This window comes from Chlorocebus sabaeus, chromosome 2, assembly GCF_047675955.1.
Source record: "Chlorocebus sabaeus isolate Y175 chromosome 2, mChlSab1.0.hap1, whole genome shotgun sequence".
NCBI lineage: Eukaryota > Metazoa > Chordata > Mammalia > Primates > Cercopithecidae > Chlorocebus > Chlorocebus sabaeus.
The window spans coordinates 63,181,033-63,200,425 of record NC_132905.1 but is presented as its reverse complement, the minus strand read 5'-3'; the positions used below and the strand labels follow the sequence as shown (position 1 = coordinate 63,200,425).

Below are 19,393 nucleotides of genomic sequence, written 5' to 3'. Positions count from 1 at the left end.
CTGTGGGCTGTACTGAAGACAGGCTGCAGAAGGATGTGTCTTCCTCAGCCTGAGGAAGAGAAAGGGGCAGTGGGAAATGGGAACCAAGGTCACCCTCCCACAAGACTGTGTGGGAAAAGTGATTCCCAATAAGTGTTATTGGAAGGGCCTCAAACTGATGCATGTGGCCTCTACCTGGAACACAGCTGTCTACGTCTTTGCACAGCTGGCTCTTCACATGCAGTAAAGCATAGCAGCTGAGAGTGCAGTCTCTGCTGGCCTGAGTTCAAATATCAGGTCTGCATCTTACGTGCTGTGCAATTGTGTATAAAGTGGCTTCATTTCTCTGTGCCTCAGTTTCATTTGGAAAGAGGAAATAATAATAGCACCTACTTTCTTACATTACTATGAAAATTAAATAAATATGTGTAAGGCACCTGAAACAGTTCCTGGCAGGTAGGAAGCACATTAATTAAGTTAAATTTTCATCATTATTTTTATTGTAGTTATTAACATTTCAGCTCAAACATCACTTCCTCAGAGAATCTTTCTCTGGTACCTCCATCCAAAGTAGGGCTATCTTGACTGGGCGCAGTGACTCATGCCTGTAATCCCAGCACTTTGGGAGGCCGAGGCAGGCAGATCATCTGAGGTCAGGAGTTCGAGACCAGCCTGGCTGATGCACTGAAACCCCATCTCTACTAAAAGAAAAAAAGAAAAACAAACAAAAACTAGACAGGCGTGGTGGTGTGTGCCTGTACTCTTAGCTATTCAGGAGGCTGAGGCAGAAGATTTGCCTGAACCTGGGAAGCGGAAGTTGCAGTGAAACAAGATTGCACCACTGCACTCCAGTCTGGGCAACAGAGCAAGATTCTGTCTAAAATAAATAAAAATAAATAAAGTAAGGCTATAGGGCTATCTTAACTCCACCACTCAGGGAGAGGTGGCTGTCACTTTTATTTTCTTTTTGGCACTTGTTCACTACATTTAATTAGCTTATTTTTTCACGAATTTGTCTACTTGTTTACTTTTATTTCTCATTTTACTTTTCATATCTTTTCAAATGTGATTGAACACCTGTCTCCATCAGCTAGAGGATAATCCCTGTAGGCACGAGCCTAGGCAACCTGTCATCTCACTGCTCTGTTCTTGGGGTTGGACAGAATGTAGGTGGGGGACATGGAGACGCATGGCTCAGAGCTCCCTCGATGGAGGGCTCGTTCCCCAAACTGCTGTGAGTGCTGCAGGCAGATGACCCTTAGCTGTCAGCTGCTCCAGGGCTGGCGCCTGCTGTAGAGAGCTGTTTCGCCCAAAGTCATGCCCCTTCCTGGGTGAATCACTAACAGAGGCAGGCATAGGAAGGCCCAGCCATCTTGACCCAAACTGGACAACTCAGATAGGCCATTCTAGCTCCAGAGCTGCCTGGGATCAGGACAGGCTGTCTCTGGGCCTGCACCATGGTTTGATTCCTCCCTCTGAACACTCATGCTCCCCCACTCCCTTTCATGGGTGTTGAACCCTAGATCACTCTTTGATCAACATCCTGCATCCTAAACTCCATCTCACAATCAGCTTCCTAGGAACTCAGCCTCCAACAGCCGAGCTTGAGACATACAGATAGCTGGCATTTGCTGGAAGGATGAGGTGTCTGGAGCCACCACAAGGGGGAATGGATCTGGGACACGTGGAGTCTCCTTATGGGAAGGAGCATCTTTATACATGGAGTGGCAGGGAAGATGCTTACAGGGTTCCTTTCATTTGTGGCAGATGCATAAGAGGAGAAAGGAACCCACATGATGAGCGGAGGGATCCCTGGTCAGATGCTCCATAAGGATTGGGCCATGAATGCAGATTCTCACAGTGTGACAGAGCTAAAGGATCCAGGGGGTCACCATGCTTCTCAAATATTTCTACCCAAGTATCTCAAAGAGAAAGGAAGGTGAGCGCAGACCCCTGGCTCAGGGACAGGCTATCTTCACCCAGTGACCAGGGATAAGGGGAACTCAGATCAGAATGGAAATCCAAAGCTAAGACCAGATCCATCTGGGGTCTGAGTGAGGTCAGGGCTCAGCCAGAGCCTAGATTAGGGCTCAGCGCGGGCTCAGAGCTCAGTCTTGGATCAGAGCTCTGTTTGAGGTTAGGGCTTAGTCTGGGGTCAGAGTTCACTTAGTCAGGATTGGAGCTCAGTCTGGCATCAGGACTGTCTGGGACTGGACCAGGGCTCCATGTGGAGCCAGAGCTGTCTAGAGCCAGAGTCAAGTCAGAATTTAGCTATGGTAGGATCCAGGGCTTAGTGTGAGGCCAAGGTCTAGGGCTCATCTAGCCTCAGAGTCATGACCTAGTCAGCCTCTGAGTCACGGCTGTTTCCAGTCACAAGCTGGAAACTCATCCTAGTCTCAGTCTGGGGCTTGTTAAGGGCTTGGCCTTGGTCTGGGTTTGGGCTTGATCCTAGGGCAGGGTGTAGCCTCGTGTCGGAGCTCAGTCCTGGAGCAAGATTTGAGGCAATGCTTTGTTCTACGGCAAGGTCAGCCAACTACAACCTGTGGGCCGAACTTGGCCCACCACCTGTTTTTGTAAATAAAACTTTATTGCAATACATCCAGGCTCATTTGTTTATGCACTATATATGGCAGTTTTCATGCTATAGCAGCAGAGTTGAGTAGTTGTAACAGACTCTATGGCCTGCAAAGCCTGGAATATTTACTATCTGGTCATTGACAGAAAAATTTGCCAACCTCTGTTCTAAAGGTTTGGAGACCCCTCTGGTGTGTGAAAGCCTGGATCCCTGACCTAACTTGGTGTCGAGGGCCTTCATGAAGTTTCAGATGGTGTTTAAGAGACAGGGGGACTCAATGGAAGCAGGAGTCCTGAACCTCAGTAAAGTCCTGTTGCTGGTGTCCTTCTGAGTGCCCCATGGCCAGCCAACTCTAAGGCTTTTCTCAGTCTTGAACTACCTGTTCTGCCTTTCCTCTGTTAAGGGCATGGTCAGGGTGTTGCCCTACCAGCTGAAAGGTATTCTCTACCTGCACATTTTTCTTAGTAATTTCCAAAACCACATTCCCACTCACACTCTCCCTTGGACTTCTAAGCTGTCTTCTGTCAATTTCTCCACCTCTCCCACTCACAAGCAGGGCTTTCTCATTGGCTGTTGAGGCGGCTTCTGCTTTCCACTGGGGCTGGAATAACCAGTGAGGCCAGTTTTGTCCCATCAAAGTGCTACTTGAAGGCGCCAAGGGCAAGAGCATTGTACTGGAAACAGAGCTATGTGACAGGTGGCCCTCACCACCTTCAGCTACGTTCCCCTCCCTAAACACCTACAAGGGGACTTCAAAAGATTCATGGAAAAGTAACGTTAAAACATAAACATAAAAAGTAGAAACTTTATTTCTCAATATGAGCTCTGTCAAGTTCAAGATATTTTTGTAAACAATAATACCTGCCATTTAGTCCATCCCTAAGGAACTGAGGGTCCAAGGGATTTAACCATGTTAACATAGTCTTTTTTTTTTTTTTTTTTTTTTAAACACAATTAACTGAAAAGAAATGGGCACCTTTAAAGATTTTGTTTTTAAGATTAGGAAACAGGCCGGGCACAGTGGCTCATGCCTGCAACACTTTGGGAGGCCGAGACAGGAGGATCACTTGAGGTCAGGAGTTTGAGACATGCCTGACCAACCCTGTCTCTACTAAAAATGCAAAAATTAGCTGGGCATGGTGGCACACACTTGTAATCCCAGCTATTCAGGAGGCTGAGGAGGGAGAATCGCTTGAACTCGGGAGGCAGAGGTTGCGGTGAGCCAAAATTGCACAACTGCACGCCAGCCTGGGTGACAGAGCAAGACTCTGTCTCAAAAAAAAAAAAAAAAAGAGAGAGATTAGGAAATAAAAAGAAGTCAGATGGAGCCAAATCAGGACAGTATGGTAGATGCTTAATGAATTCCAGTCAACACTCTCACAAAATTGCCTTTGTTTGATGAGAGGAATGAGCAGGAGCATTATTGTGGTGGAGAAGGATTTCTGGTGAAGCTTTTCTGGGGCTTCTTCTGAAAGCTTCAGCTAACACTCATAATAAGCAGGTGTTCTTACTCTTTGGTTCTCCAGAAAGCCAACAAGCAAAATGCTTTGAGCATCCCAAAAAACAGTTTTCATGACCTTTGTGCCTGACCGGTCCACATTTTTTTTTTTTTTTTTTTTTTTTTGAGACAGAGTCTTGCTCTGTTGCCCAGGCTGGAGTGCAGTGGTGCAATCTCAGTTCACTGCAAGCTTCACCTCCTGGGTTCAAGTGATTCTCCTGCCTTAGCCTTCCGAGTAGCTGGGATTCCACACCACAATGCGTGGCTAATTTTTGTATTTTTAGTAGAGATGGGGTTTCACCATGTTGGCCAGGCAGGTCTCGATCTCCTGACCTCAGGTGATCCACCCACCTCAACCTCCCAAAGTGCTGGGATTACAGGTGTGAGCCACCACACCTGGCCGGCTGGTCCACTGTTGCTTTGACTGAACCACTTCCCCCTCTTGGTAGCCATTGCTTCAATTGTGCTTTGTCTTCAGGACTGTACTGGTAAAGCCACGTTCCATCCTGTTACAATTCTTTGAGGAAATGCTTTGGGATCTTGATCCCTTGTTTACAATTTCCACGGAAGGCTCTGTTCTTGTTTGCAGCTGATCTGGGGGCAACAGTTTTGGCACCCATTGAATGAAACATTTTCTCAACTTCAATTGTTCAGTCAGAATTGTGTAAGCTGAGCCCAGTGAGGTGTTGGCTGTTGCTTGTGCTGTTAGTCACTGGCCCTCTTCAGATTTGGAGCTGCAGATTTTAGGGGAATGCAATCCAGTTTGGGCCCTTCCTTTATCTTCTTAGATTATTCCAGGCAGCAGTTGCGCCTCAGATCCTGGGCCTGTGTCTTCACTGAGGGAAAATCTCCCTTTGCTTAAAATCTAATGCTTTTTAGGATAGGGACTTAGGAGGTATAAATGGCACACAAATGGGCCTCAACTCTGCCTCTAGCTCATGCTGTGGCCTCAATAAGTTTCCTTCTTCTCTGTAATGGGAGTGTTGAGGGATGGTTAGGTTCCAGCTCTTATACTTTTGGGTTTTCTGTCAGGACTGTGGGGAGGATCCTTGGCTCTTGATGTGGCCAGGGCATTTGAGAAGCAAGGAGAGTCCAAGGGTCAGCCAGGGTGACGGTGAGCTGGCAGGGCGGAGTACGGCAGAGCTGAGTGGGCCAGGGTTACTGTGATGCTTGGGTCTGTCAGCCTCTCAGCTATGGGGATGAGACATGAAGGTTGGAGAGGCTCCCTAGGTTCTTACATCATCTATGGTTGTCCAAAAGTTTAAGGATTACTGAGTGCAACACTTCATTTTACAGAAGAGTAAACTGAGACCCAGGAGGAGAAGGAACTTGCCTAAGTTTACCAAGTAGGGCAGAGGTTGAAGCAGGATTAACTGAGGCCCCCTGGCTCCCACGTGGAAGAGACAAAGAATGGGCAGGAGGAGGACAGGGGCCGAATTGCCCCCTCTCAGTCCCTCATGATCCATCACTTGGCAGTGGCCACATGGATGATCACAAAACCCTTGATGTCCGGGAAGTGAGGGCTTACAAGGTCCACCTGCAACTGCCTTGGGCCACTTTTGGAGGGGGTGATGTCAAACTGGACTGAGGCCCTCTCCTGAGGCTCCAGGGTGGGCACGCTGGAGGAAAAGGAGGTGAGAAAGGCAGACTGTCAGTCCTCTTACCATTTTGAGTCTGCCCTGCCAATCCATGGCTCCCCACACTCCTCAGGATCAAGTTCACCTTGTGGCTTGACATTCAAGACTTATCAACATGTTTCCAGGCCAGGTGCGGTGGCTCACTCCTGTAATCCCAGCACTTTGGGAGGCTGAGGTAGGTGGATCACCTGAGGTCAGGAGTTCGAGACCAGCCTGACCAACATGGTGAAACCCCATCTTTACTAAAATACAAAAATTAGCTGGGAGCGGTGGTGCACACTTGTAATCCCAGCTACTTAGGAAGTCAAGACAGGAGAATCGCTTGAATCTGGGAGGGGGAGGTTGCAGTGAGCTGAGATTGCACCATTGCACTCCAGCCTGGGCAACAGAGTGAGACTCTGTCTCAAAAACAAACAAAGAAACAAACAAAAACAACGAAAAAACATGTTTCCAATTTAATTTTCTCTTCTACCACCCGCACTCTTCCCATCCAGCCAGGCTAGTTTTCTGTCTGTGCCCTGAACTTCCCTCCTCTGGGCTTTCATCGGCTCTGTTCCTCCCACCTAGAATGCCTTTCTTATTCCAATCCACCCAAGGCCCAAATCAAGTTCCTTCTTCCAGGAGACCTTCCCTGACAACACCAGCCATCAGGTGTTAACACCAAGACCTTTGCCTGGCAAACCGTCCTTCCTTCTTGATACCTGAAAATCTCAATTCATCATTTAAGGCTCAACTCAAACACTAGCTCCACTGGGACTTCTTCCTGGCCCCACCCTCACTTAAGGGCTGCTTTTGCTCCCCCAGACCTTGGACAAGGTCTTTTTCACAAATCACACTGTCCTCATGTGAAGGGCCATCTGTATCTGAAAGCCCTTCTCCAGGCAAAACTCCTGTCCATCTTAGTGTTCCTAACAATTACACATGGGCCAGAGCACAGGTCAGTATAATCAAGGACCACATAAGTAGCAAGCAGATGAATGGAAGAAGGAAGGAGTGAATGAATGATTGATAATCAATAAGTAAATAAACGAATCCATGAAAGAACAGGAACATGTGTGAATAAATGAAGCATCAATGTAGGAATACATGAATGAAAAAATGAGCAAATGAGTGAATAAATGAGTAAGCAAATTCAAGAATGCATGAATGAATGAGAGAAAATGAATGAAAGTGAGTGAATAAGTAAATGGATAAATAAGTGAAAATATGAATGAATGATGTGAGTGAATGACTGAGTGAACGAGTTATATGATTTGAGTAAATGAATGAATGAATGAAGGAATAAATAAGTGAATGCAGGCTGATATGGATAGGCTGTGGGCTGGTTCCTGGGGGGTCCAGAATCTCTCCCACACCCCCTATCCCTGGCAACTTCTCTCTGGCTCATCCATAAGGAAGGGAGCCCCATTCCCTGCGAACCCCCCAGGCTGGCACTTACTCGATGCTGAGCTGTTCCTGGAGAAAGCCGCTGCCCTCCACCATCAGCACACAGTCCTTCACTCTTTCTAAGAGGGGGTTGACTACTGTCACTTCCACCGTAACTGCCACTCCCACCATGGCTGGGCCCAGAACCTGAAAGGGGACAACACCGATGAGCCATCGCGCCTACCCCTCCTCCCTCCAGGAAACCGATGGTCCTGGCTGAGTTACAGGATGGATCATTAGTCATGTCCACCCCTGCCTCCATATACCCCATTACTGAGTGCCACCGTTGCATTCATCCCCTTATGTCCAACCCACTCCTCCCACCTTGGAGAGCTAAAGCTGGAGTTAAAGGCACAAAACACCCAGCTTCTGACGCTCTCTCCCAGCTCTGGGGAGTGGGTGCTGCTTGGAACAGCATGGTAGGTGCAGGCTGAGGTCACCTTGATGGTGATGAAGTCCTCTAGAGTAATGTCCTTCTCCACCAGAAGCTTCTCTCCTTTGGTGACGAGGCACATGGCAGCCAACAGGATCTTCTTGTCCTCTGTCAGGTCTTCTTTATACTTAGAGTAAGATATTGTAATTGGGATTCTCTTCTCTGGAAGGGAAAGCAGAGGTGGGAGTTGGGGCTTGGTGTCTTTCTTCAATGGCACTGGGAAGAAGGAAGGGAATGCCCAACTAACAGCTCCTTTCTCTCTGGTCCTTGCAACCATTCTGTGACAGGCTTTATTCTCCTCAGTTCTCAGATGAAGAAACCTAAGGCCCAGAGTGGGTATTTTCTTGTCCAAACTCAAATAGGAAGTAAACCAAGAAATTAGGATGAGGTAGGAGTCAAATTCAGATCAGGGAGCTACCACAATACCAGACTATTTCTCCAAGAGCCCCCAGAGATGCTTCCAAACTTTCCCTACTTATTCAGGATGCAAATCTCTCAGACCATCAACCATTCATCCCCTCCTTCACTGCTTATTGAGCACCTATTATGTGCTAGGTGTAGAGAAGAGGAAGACCAAAGGCCTGCCTCAATCTTCCAATCCTGTGAGGCCAATTTCCCTACAACTTTTCCAAATGCCGCCCTCCATGAAGGCCCAGTCCCGGTCAGCCCCACCAACTGAGGGAAGTCTTCACTGACGCCTCCAGCCAGTGCTCTCATGCTCTCTGAGCTCCTGTGGTCCTGGCCATCTCTATCTCCCTCTCACCAGTCACAAACATCCTGCCTAGGTATTCTTTTCTTGTAAGCATGGATCACCACAAACCTCAGTCTTTTTTTTTGAAGACGGAGTCTTGCTCTGTTGCGAGGCTGGAGTGCAGTGGTGGCATGATCTCGGCTCACTGCAACCTCCACCTCCTGGGTTCAAGCAATTCTCCTGCCTCAGCCTCCTGAGTATCTGGGATTACAGGCACATGCCACCACACCTAGCTAATTTTTGTATTCTTAGTAGAGATGGGGTTTCATCATGTTTGCCAGGATGGTCTCAATCTCTTGACCTCATGATCCTCTCGCCTTGGCCTCCCAAAGTGCTGGAGTTATAGGCATGTTTTTTTTTTTTTTTTTTTTTTCTGACTACTATGTATTCTTTCTTTCAGGTTCAATGTGCTCTTTCTGGTTTGCTCTCAGGCCCCTCATTTCCTATTGTTCTACTCCCACTGCTTCCTTTATTTTGTTTTCTTCCTGACTCTGAAGGCATCTGAGTTTTTAACTCATGGAAAAGGTCCTTAAAGGGCTCAACATGGTTCATGCACTCTGCTACCCCAGGGCTTTGCATATCATATTCTCCTGAATGCCAGTAGGCCGATTCATGTGTTAAAGCATGATTTTTTTTTATGGGCTCCCTTAGTTCGGTTGGTCATTACTGGAAGAACTTTATTACAATAACAGTAATAAGTAATAATTATAGGCCAGTGCAGTGACTCACACCTGTAATCCCAGCACTTTGGGAGGTGAAGGTGGGTGGATCACCTGAGGTCAGGAGTTCGAGTCCAGTCTGACCAACACGGAGAAACCCTGTCTCTACTGAAAAAAATTACAAAATTAGCAGGGCGTGGTGGTGTGTGCCTATAATCCCAGCTACTTGGGAGACTGAGGCAGGAGAATTGCTTGAACCCAGGAGGCGGAAGTTGCAGTGAGCTGAGATTGTGCCATTGCACTGCAGCCTGAGTGACAGAGCAAGACTCTGTCTCAAAATAACAATAACATTAACAATAATTATTATAAATATAAAAGCTAACTTTTACTAAGGGAATAAAGTGTACTGCACTTGGAAGTGCTTTTGCAGACTGACTTGTTTAAACCTTACAACAATTCCATGAGCAGGTATTATTATTTTTATTTTATTGATTTATTATTTTATTGATAGTATACTATTATTGATAACAATATCAAAAACACGATAATAAACATCATAAATTGAATGTTCGTCAGGTAGTAGGAATGATGCCAAATACTTTATATACATTATATCATTTACTCCTTGCATGGTGATAGATCATGGTTCTCCAAGTGTGGTCCTGGGACCAGCAGCATCAGCGTCACCTGGGAACTTGTTAGAAATGTAAATTCTCAGTGTCCAGCATGAAGAACCACCATATGCCACCATATGATACACATGAGCAGAGCTCTGGGCATCAGCTCAGACACTGGGAGAAAGGAGGAGAAAAGTTGCCCTTTAGAATGTTTGGATCAGGGCTTCTTGAAGTCCTTTGACTCACAGACTCCACTAACAATCTAATAAAAGCTGAGACTCCTTTCCCTAGAACAATGGTTCTCAATAGCACCGTCACTCAGCTGGACATAACTGACATCTGTAGAATACTGCATCCGACAACAGCAGGATACACATTCTTCTCAATCTCACACGGAGCATTCACAAAAATGGATCACATTCTGTGGCATAAATGACACATTAACCAGTTTAAAATAATAGAAATTATGCAATATATGCCCCCAGAACACAATGAATTCAAACTGGAAATCAACGACAGACAGAGAGCTGAAAAATCTAAAATACCTAGAGATTAAACAACACACTTCTAGAAGAACACATGGGGCACAGAAGAAGTCTCAAGAGAAATTTAAAAGTATTTTGAAGTAAATGAAATGAAAATGAAACTACAACTTATCAAAATTTCTGGGTGCATGCCTGTAGTCCCAGTTACCTGGGAGGCTGAGGAGGGAGAATCACCTGAGCCCGGGAAGTTGAGGCTACAATGAGCCATGATAGTGCCACTGTACCCCAGCCTGAGTGACAGAATGAAACTCTGTCTGAAAAGCAAAACAAAACAAACAAACACCCCTCCCCCGACACACACATTTGTAGGATGCAGCAAAAGCAGTGCTTAGAGAGAAGTCTATAGTATTAAATACATATGATAGAAAAGAAGAAAGATCAAAAACCAATAATCTAAATTTCTGCTTTAGGAAACTGTAAAAAGGAGAAAGTGTTAAACTCATCTTAAGCAGAAGAAAAGAAATAATAAAAATTAGAGCAGAAATCAGTAAAATTGAAAATCAGAGATCGATAGAGAAAATCAGCAAAACCAAAAGCTGGTTCTTTGAAAAGATCAATAAAGTCAATAAGCTTATAGCAAGGCTAACTTATAAAAAAAAGAGAGAAGGCACAAGTTATTAATATGATAAAGGCAAGAGAGGACATCTCTCCAGATCCCATGAACATTAAAAAGATAGTAAAAGTAACAAGTTTGGGGAGTTAGGAAAAAAACAGATAGTAAAGGAATATTATGAACAACTTTATGCCCACAGGTTTCATAACCTAGATGAAAGGGACCAGTTCCTGAAAGAAAAAATCAGCTAAAATTCACATAAGAAGAAAAAGACAACCTGAATAGGCCTATATCTATTAAAAAATTGAATCAGGACTTAATAACCTTCCAAACCAGAATGCGTTAAGCCCAGATGGGTTCACTGGTGAAATATACCAAGTATTTAAGAATAAAAAATTATAGCAATTCTCTACAATCTCTTCCAGAAAATGGAAGCAGAGAAATACTTCCTAATTCATTCTATGAGGTCAGCATTACCTTAATGCCAAAAACCAGACAAAGACATTGCAAGAAAAGAAAACTACAGACCAATATGAACATAGATGCAAAAATTCTCACCAAAATATTGGTAAATTGAATCAACAATGTGTAAAAAATTACACGCCATGATCAAGTGGGATTTAGTCTAGGCATGTAAGGCTGGGTCAATATTAAAGTTCAATTAATATAGTCCATCAAATCAACAGGAAAAAAATAACATGATCATATGAATAGATGCAGAAAAAGAATTTGATAAAATCCAACACCCATTCCTGATAAAGCTCTTAGCAAACTAGGAATAGAGGAAGAATTTACTCAACTTGATAAAGAATATCTACAAAAAACCTACAGCAAACGTTATCCTTAATGGTGAGAAACTGCAAGCTTTCCCATGATGATTAGGAACAAGGCAAAGATGTCCCCACTTACTATTCCTTGTCAACATCATATTGGGAGTCCTAGCTAATGCAATAAGATAAAACAAGGAAATAAAACATATACAGATTGGGAAGGAAGAAATAAAACAGTCTTTGTTCACAAATGATATAATTGTCTATGTAGAAAATGCAAAAGAATTGTCAACAACAACACACAAAAAATCCTGGAACTAACGAGTGGTTATAGCAAAGTTACAGGGTATAAGATTACTAATATACAGAAGTCAATCATTTTCCTATATACCAGCAAGGAACAATTAGAAATTGAAATTAAAAAGATAATACCATTTATGTCAGCACCACCAAAAAATGGAATACTTAGGCATTAATTTAACAAAATATGTACAAGATCTACACAAGAAGAACTGTAAAACTCTGATGAAAGAACTAAATAAATGAAGAGATATTCCATGTTCATGGATAGAAAGGCTCAATATTGTCAAAATGTCAATTTTTCCTAACTTGACCTATAGATTCAAAGCAATCTGAAGAAGTTATTTTGTGGATATTGACAAACTGATTCCAAACTTTATGTGTGGGTAGGAGGCAGGAATGAAGAGAAGTTGGATAATGGGTACAAGATAGTTAGAAAGGATAAGTTCTAATATTTCATAATACAGTAGGGAAATTATAGTTAACTATGATTTATGGAGTGTTTCTAAATAGCTAGAATAAACTGTAATGTTTCCAACACAAAAGATACAGATAAATGTATAAGGTGATGGATATCCCAGTTATCCTGATTTGATTGTTACACATTCTATACATGTATCAAAATATCATGTGCACCCACAAAATATGTACTACTATGATATATCAATTAAGATTTTTTTAAAGATCCATGACATAAAAAAAGTTTATGTCAAGAGGCAAAAGACCCAGAGTAGTCAACACAGTTGTACAATTGTAAAATATTGAAGGAGAGGAACAAAGTTAGAGGACTGGCACTACCCGACTTCAAGATTTACTATAATGGTACAGTAATCAAGACAGTGTGGTATTAGTGAAAGAATGGACAAAGACAGGCATACCTTATTTTATTGTGCTTCATTTTATTGTACTTTGCAGATATTGCATTTTTTACAAATTGAAGGTTTGTGGCAACCCTGAGTCAGGCAAGTCTATAAGAGCCATTTTTCCAAGAGCATGTATTTGCTTCTATGATCAGTGATCTTTTTTTTTTTTTTTCTCTTTAAGACAAGGTCTTGCTGTGTCACCCAGGCCGTAGGTGCAGTGGTGTGATCGTAGCTCATTGCAAACCTCCAACTCCTGGGCTCAAGCAATCCTCCTGCCTCAGCCTCCAAGTAGCTAAGACTATGGGAGCACGCCACCACACCCAGCAGATATTTTTTATTTTAATTTTTGTAGAGATGGGGTTTTGCTGTGTTGCCCAAGCTAGTCTCAAACTCCTAGGTTCAAGCAATTCTCTCACTTTGACCTCCAAAAGTGATTGGGATTTGGATTACATATATGAGCCCCTGTGCCCAGCCCTTGATCAGTGATCTTTGATGCTACTATTGTAACTCTTTGCTGGCACCACAAACCATGCCCTATAAGATGTTGAACTTAATTGATAAATGTGTGAGTTCTGACTGCTCCACTCACTGGCCATTTCCCCATATCTCTCCCTTTCCTCGGGCCTCCCTATTCCCAGATACACAACAATATTTAAATTAGGCCAATTAATAAACCTACAATGGCCTTTAGGTGTTCAAGTTAATGAGAGTTACATGTCTTTCACTTTAAATCAAAAGCTAGAAATGATTAGGCTTAGCGAGGAAGGCACATAGAAACGCAAGATGAGCCAAAAGCTAGGTCTCTTGTGCCAAACAGCAAGGTTTTGAATGCAAGGGAAAGTTCTTGAAGGAAATTAAAAGTGCTACTCTTGAAGGAAACTAAAAGTGACTTAGGAATTATAAGAAAGCAAAATAGCCTTATTGTTAATACGGACAAAGTTTTAGTGATCTCCATATAAGATCACACCAGCTATAACATTCCATTAAGCCAAAGCCTAATCCAGAGCAAGGCCTTAATTCTCTTCCATTCTATAAGGATTGAGAGATGTTAGGAAGCTACAGAAGACAAGTTTGAAGCTAGCACAGATTGGTTCATAAGGTTTAAGGAAAGAAGTCATCTCTATAACATAAAAGTGCAAGCTGAAGCAACAAGTGCTGATGTAGAAGCCACAGCAAGTTATCCAAACTCTAACTAAGATCGTTGGTGAAGACAGCTACATAAAACAACAGATTTTCAATGTAGAAAAAATAACTTTATATTGGAAGAAGATGCCATCTAGGACCTTCACAGCTAGACAGAAGTCAATGCCTGGCTTCAAAGCTTCAAAGGACAGGCTGACTCTGTGCATTAAAGAGCTAATGTAGCTGGTGACTTTAAGATGAAGCCAACACTCATTTACCATTTCTAAATCCTGGGGCCCTTAAGAATTATGCTATATCTACTTTGCCTGTGGTCCATAAAGGAACAACGAAGCCAGGATGATAGCACATCTGTTTATATCATGGTTTACTGAATATTTTAGGCCAACTGTTGAGACCTACTGATCAGAAAAGAAGACTCTTGTCAAAGTATTACTGCTCATTGACAATGCACCTAGTCACTCAAGAACTCTGATGGAGGTGTACAATGAGATTAACATTATTTTCATGCCTGTTAACATAACATCCATTCTGCAGATCATGAAGCAAGGAGTAATTTTAACTTTCAAGTCTTTTTATTTAAGAAATACATTTCATAAAGCCATAGCTGCCATAGATAGTGATTCCTCTAATGGATCTGGGCAAATTCAATTGAAAACCTTCTGGAAAAGATTCACCATTCTAGACACCATTAAGTATATTCATGATTCATGGGAGGAGGTAAAAATATCAACATTAATAGAATTTGGAAAGAAGTTGATTCCAACTCTTACGGATGACTTTGAGGGATTCAGGATTTCAGTGCAGGAAGTCACTGATGATGTGGTGGAAATAGCAAGAGAATTAGAGTGCAGCCTAAAAATGTGACTAAATTGCTCCATCTGATGGTAAAACTTGAACAGCTGAAGAGTTGCTTCTTATGTGTGAGCAAAGAAAGTGTTTTTCAAAGATGGAATCTATTCCTGGTGAAGATGCTCTAAACATTGTTGAAACGGCAACAAAAGATTTTGAATATTACATAAACTTAGTTGATAAAGCAGTGGCAGGGTTTGAGAGGATTGACTCTAGATTTGAAAGAAGTTCTACTGTGAGTAAAATGCTGTCAAGCACCATCACATACTACAGAGAAATCCTTCGTGAAAGGAAGAAAGTCATTCAGTGTGGCAAACTTCATTGTTGCCTTATTTTAAGAAATTGCCACAACCACCCTAACCTTTGGCAACCATTACCCTGATCAGTTAGCAGCCATCAACATCGAGGCAAGACCTTCCACCAGCAAAAATATTATGACTCAGTGAAGGTTCAGATTTTTAGCTTTTATTTATTTTTTTATTATTATTTTTTTTTTTTTGGGAAAGAGTCTCCCTTTGTTACCCAGGCTGGAGTGCAGTGGCAGGATCTCAGCTCACTGCAGCCTTGACCTCCCGGGCTCAAGTGAGCCTCTCGCCTCGCTTCTGAGTAGCTGAGACAACAGGTTTGTACCACCATGCCTGGCTAATTTTTTTGTTTTCTTTCTCTTTTTTTGTAGAGATGGGGTTTCACCATGTTGCCCAGGCTGGTCTTGAGCTCTTGAGCTCAAGTAATCCTTCTGCCTCAGCCTCCCAAAGTGCTGGGATTACAGGTATGCACCACCCGTGCCTGGCCCCAATTGTTAGTATTTTATAGCCATAAAGTATTTTAAAATTAAAGTCTATGCTTTTTTTTTTTTAAAGGAATAGTGCTATTGCACACTTTATAGACTACAGTATAATATAAACATAACTTTTATATGCTCTGGGAAACCAAAACATTTGTGTGACTTGCTTTATTGCAATATTCCTATTATTGTGGTGGTCTGGAACCAAACCTGCAATATCTCTGAGGTATGCCTGTGGATCAATAGAATAGAAGAGAGTTCAGAAATAGAACTGATCTGAACTCCTGATCTCAAGTGATCCACCTGCTTCAGCCTCCCAAAGTGCTGGGATTACAGGCGTGAGCCACCGTGTCCAGTCGGTAATAATTTTTTTTGATACAGTACCAAAGGCATGGTCCATGAAAGAAAAAAATTGATAAGTTGGACTTTATTAAAACTAAAAACTTTGCTCTGCAAAAACACTGTGAAGAGACTGAGAAGAGAAGACACAGACTGGTAGAAAATATTTGCAAAAGACATCGGATAAAAGACTGTTACCCAAAATACAAAGACCTTTCAAAAACCAGCAATGAGAAAATGAATAACCCAATTAAAACATGGGCAAAAGATCTGTACACCTCACCAAAGAAGAGACACAGATGTCAAATAAGTATATGAAAAGATGCTCAATGTCATATGTCATTAGTGACTAGTAAACTCTGATATACTATTACACACCTATTACAATGTCAATAATCCAAAACACACCACGCCATCTGCCGGATAGAATAGGGAACAACAGGAATTCTCATATATCCCTGGTGGGAATTCAAAAGGATACAGCCACTTGGGAAGATGGTTTGTCAGTTTCTTACCAAACTAAACATACTCTTACCATAAGATCCAGCAAGTGTGCTCCTTGGTATTTATCTAAAGAATTAAAAATTCGGGCCTGGTGTGGTGGCTCATGCCTGTCATCCCAGCACTTTGGGAGGCTGAGGCAAGTGGATCATGAGGTCAGAAGATCAAGACCATCCTGGCCAACATGCTGAAACCTTGTCTCTACTAAAAATACAAAAATTAGCTAGGTGTGGTGGTGTGTGCCTGTAGTCCCAGCTACTGGGGAGGCTGAGGCAGGAGAATGGCTTGAACCCGGGAGGCGGAGATTACAGTGACCAAGATCACGCCACTGCACTCTAGCCTGGTGACAGAGTGAGACTCTGTCTCAAAAAAAAAAAAAAAAAAAAAAAGGAATTAAAAACTCAAGCCCACACAAAAACCTGCATAAGGATGTTTACAGCAGCTTTATTCATAATTGCCAAAACTAGGAATCAACCAAGATGTCCTTAGGTAGGTGAATGGATAAACTGTGTACATCCATATAATGGAATACTATTTTGCAATAAGAAGAAATGACCTATCAAGACACAAAAACCATAAGGGATCCTTAAATACATATTGCTAAGTGAAAGAAGCCTGTCTGAAAAAGCTTAATTATACTGTATGATTTCAACTAGATGACATTATGGAACAGGCAAAAGTGTGGAGACACTAAAAAAATCAGTGGTTACTGGGGCTTCAGGCAAGGGAATGAGGGATGAATAGGTGGAACATGGGGAAATTGGAGATAGGGTGAAACTATTCTGTATGATAGTGGAATATTAGATACATGCCATTATACATTTGTCAAAAGCCATAGAATGCACAACACAGAGTGAACCCTAATGTAAACTATGAATTTTAGTTAATAATACTATGTCAATATTGGCTCATTAATTGTAACAAATGTACCACACTAAAGCAAGATGTTAATAACAGGAGGAGAGGTGTGGTGGTGGTCAGGGATATGGGAACTCTCTGTATTTCCCACTGAAGGTTTTCTGAAAACCTAAAACTACTTAAAAACCCAATAATTTAAAAAATTATAGGTTTTAATAGTCTATCATTTGGCCAAAGAGTTTCACTTTTCTTTTTAGACGGAGTCTTGCTCTGTCGCCTAGGCTGGAGTGCAGTGGCGTGATCTGGGCTCACTGCAAGCTCCTCCTCCTGGGTTCATGCCATTCTCCTGCCTCAGACTCCCGAGTAGCTGGGACTACAGGCACCCGCCGCCAAGCCTGGCTAATTTTTTTGTAGTTTTAGTAGAGACAGGGTTTCACTGTGTTAGCCAGGATGGTCTTGATCTCCCAACCTCGTGATCCGCCCGCCTCGGCCTCCCAAAATGCTGGGATTACAGGCATGGGCCACCGTGCCCCGCCCAAGAATTTCACTTTTGTGATATAGTCTAACAAAAGTCCAAAATCCAGAGAAAAAAATGATTTCTTTTTGCATCAAAATGTTTACTTGCTTGCCTGACACTCTGTAGATAAATTAAACAAAAGTTTAGTTTTATTTTTAATACCAATAAGCTAATAACTACCTAAAAGAAGAGAAAAGATAGGTCACCATGTATTTATTTAAAGATCTATTAAATTTTATTTAAACATCTATTAAAATGGTGTTTGTGAGGAGCTCATAAAAATATTTAAAATACAATGCAATATGAAAAGAGCAGGGCATTAATGACTATTTGCAATCTTTAACTAGAACTGTTTTTCAAAAAGCAAACAGGCATTAAAAATTTGGAAGTAAAATACATTAACAGTTTGTAGGTGGGTGGCAGAATCATAGGTGATTTTTCTCTTTTGCTTTCCAAATTTTTATGAATATGTATTACTTTTAATATGAAAAAAATTGCTAAAAGCCAGAGGGAAGTGTATGTTAATTAAAATTTTATGATGAAGTGTTATTTTGTGATTTAGACTTTGTGAAAAATAAATTACAAAAAAAGCTAAAGAAGTGTGACACCTCCTTCATACATTTTCACACCCTGTGAAAATCCACAAGCTTCACTTACCAGAAACTGGCCCAGAGCAACAACTTCGTTGTTTAATTGAATCCTTAGCGTTCAGAAAGTATGTGAAAGGAGAGGGAGGCAAAGGAGAGACAGAGATACAGAGATAGACTGAGAGACAGAGAGAGAGGAGAGATAGAGAGACAGACAGGTGAAAAAGCCAAAAGGACAGAGACAGAGAGAGAGACAGGGAAGGAGAGACAGATGGAAAGGGAGACACAGGCAAAAAGACAGACAGACTAGGAAAAAAGTGCAAGAATAATCAAAGAGGACACATTTAATAAATCATCCATGAAGTGCTATGTGTTCAAGGATCACGAAAAAAATCCTTTAACCTCAGCCTCCTGGGTTCAAGTGAGTCTCCTGACTTAGCCTCCTGAGTAGCTGGGACTACAGGCGTGTACCACCACGCCCGGCTAATTTTTTGTATTTTTAGTAGAGACGAGGTTTCACTGTGTTAGCCAGGATGGTTTCGATCTCCTGACCTCATGATCCACCCGCCTTGGCCTCCCAAAGTGCTGGGATTACAGGCGTGAGCCACCACGCCTGACTTCGATATATTTTTTAAGAAGTAGTTGGAATAAGGTCAGTTAAAAAAATACAAAAACCTTTAAAAAGACTGAAGTCATTCTCTTCTGCTATGAAATACTAAGGATAAATTTTAGGCAAATGTGCCATTAGGCGTATTGAGCATATTTGGTGTGGGCTCTGACCATTCCATAACCTGCAGTCAAGCAATTGCATCAGCTGAGTAAATGTGCACTGTGGTCAACATTCCTGGCCTTGAACCCTGGCTTTGCCCCTTCCTGGCCTTGGTCAGGAGTGTGTCTGTCATGCCAGACTGCCTGGATTTGGGTCCTGCAACTATGCACACTGACTGTGTGACTCTGAACTCGTGATTCCACCTTTCTTGGTGTGAGTCTTTTCCTTTCAAAGATGGAGCTAGCACTAGTACCACGCACAAGGTGGCTGGAGGGATTATGCTGTCACATGCAGAATTCTTGGGACAGGGCTTGGCACATGTAAGCACTTAATAAACATCTGTGGCCTGGCTCAAGCCTGTCATCCCAGTACTTTGGGAGGCTAAGGCGGGCAGATCACTTGAGTCCAGCCTGGGCAACATCGCGAAACCCCTTCTCTACT

The 19,393-nt window shown here is 42.5% G+C and overlaps 1 protein-coding gene across 2 annotated transcripts in view; it reads right to left on the bottom strand.

The window, feature by feature from the left end:
• Positions 1 to 5,407: 5,407 nt before the first annotated feature.
• The window catches only part of TGM6 (transglutaminase 6), a 52,780-nt gene continuing 38,794 nt past the window's right edge, over positions 5,408 to 19,393 (bottom strand). The window contains exons 11-13 of one of the 2 annotated variants that reach the window (XM_037994984.2): positions 7,555 to 7,709; positions 7,128 to 7,261; positions 5,408 to 5,671 (exon numbers count right to left, since the gene is read on the bottom strand). In XM_037994984.2, coding sequence (XP_037850912.2) covers positions 5,518 to 5,671; positions 7,128 to 7,261; positions 7,555 to 7,709 — 443 coding nt within the window. In that variant the 3' untranslated portion in view covers positions 5,408 to 5,517. The remainder of the gene's footprint in view (positions 5,672 to 7,127; positions 7,262 to 7,554; positions 7,710 to 19,393) is intronic. The other variant, XM_037994985.2, reaches the window with a different exon arrangement.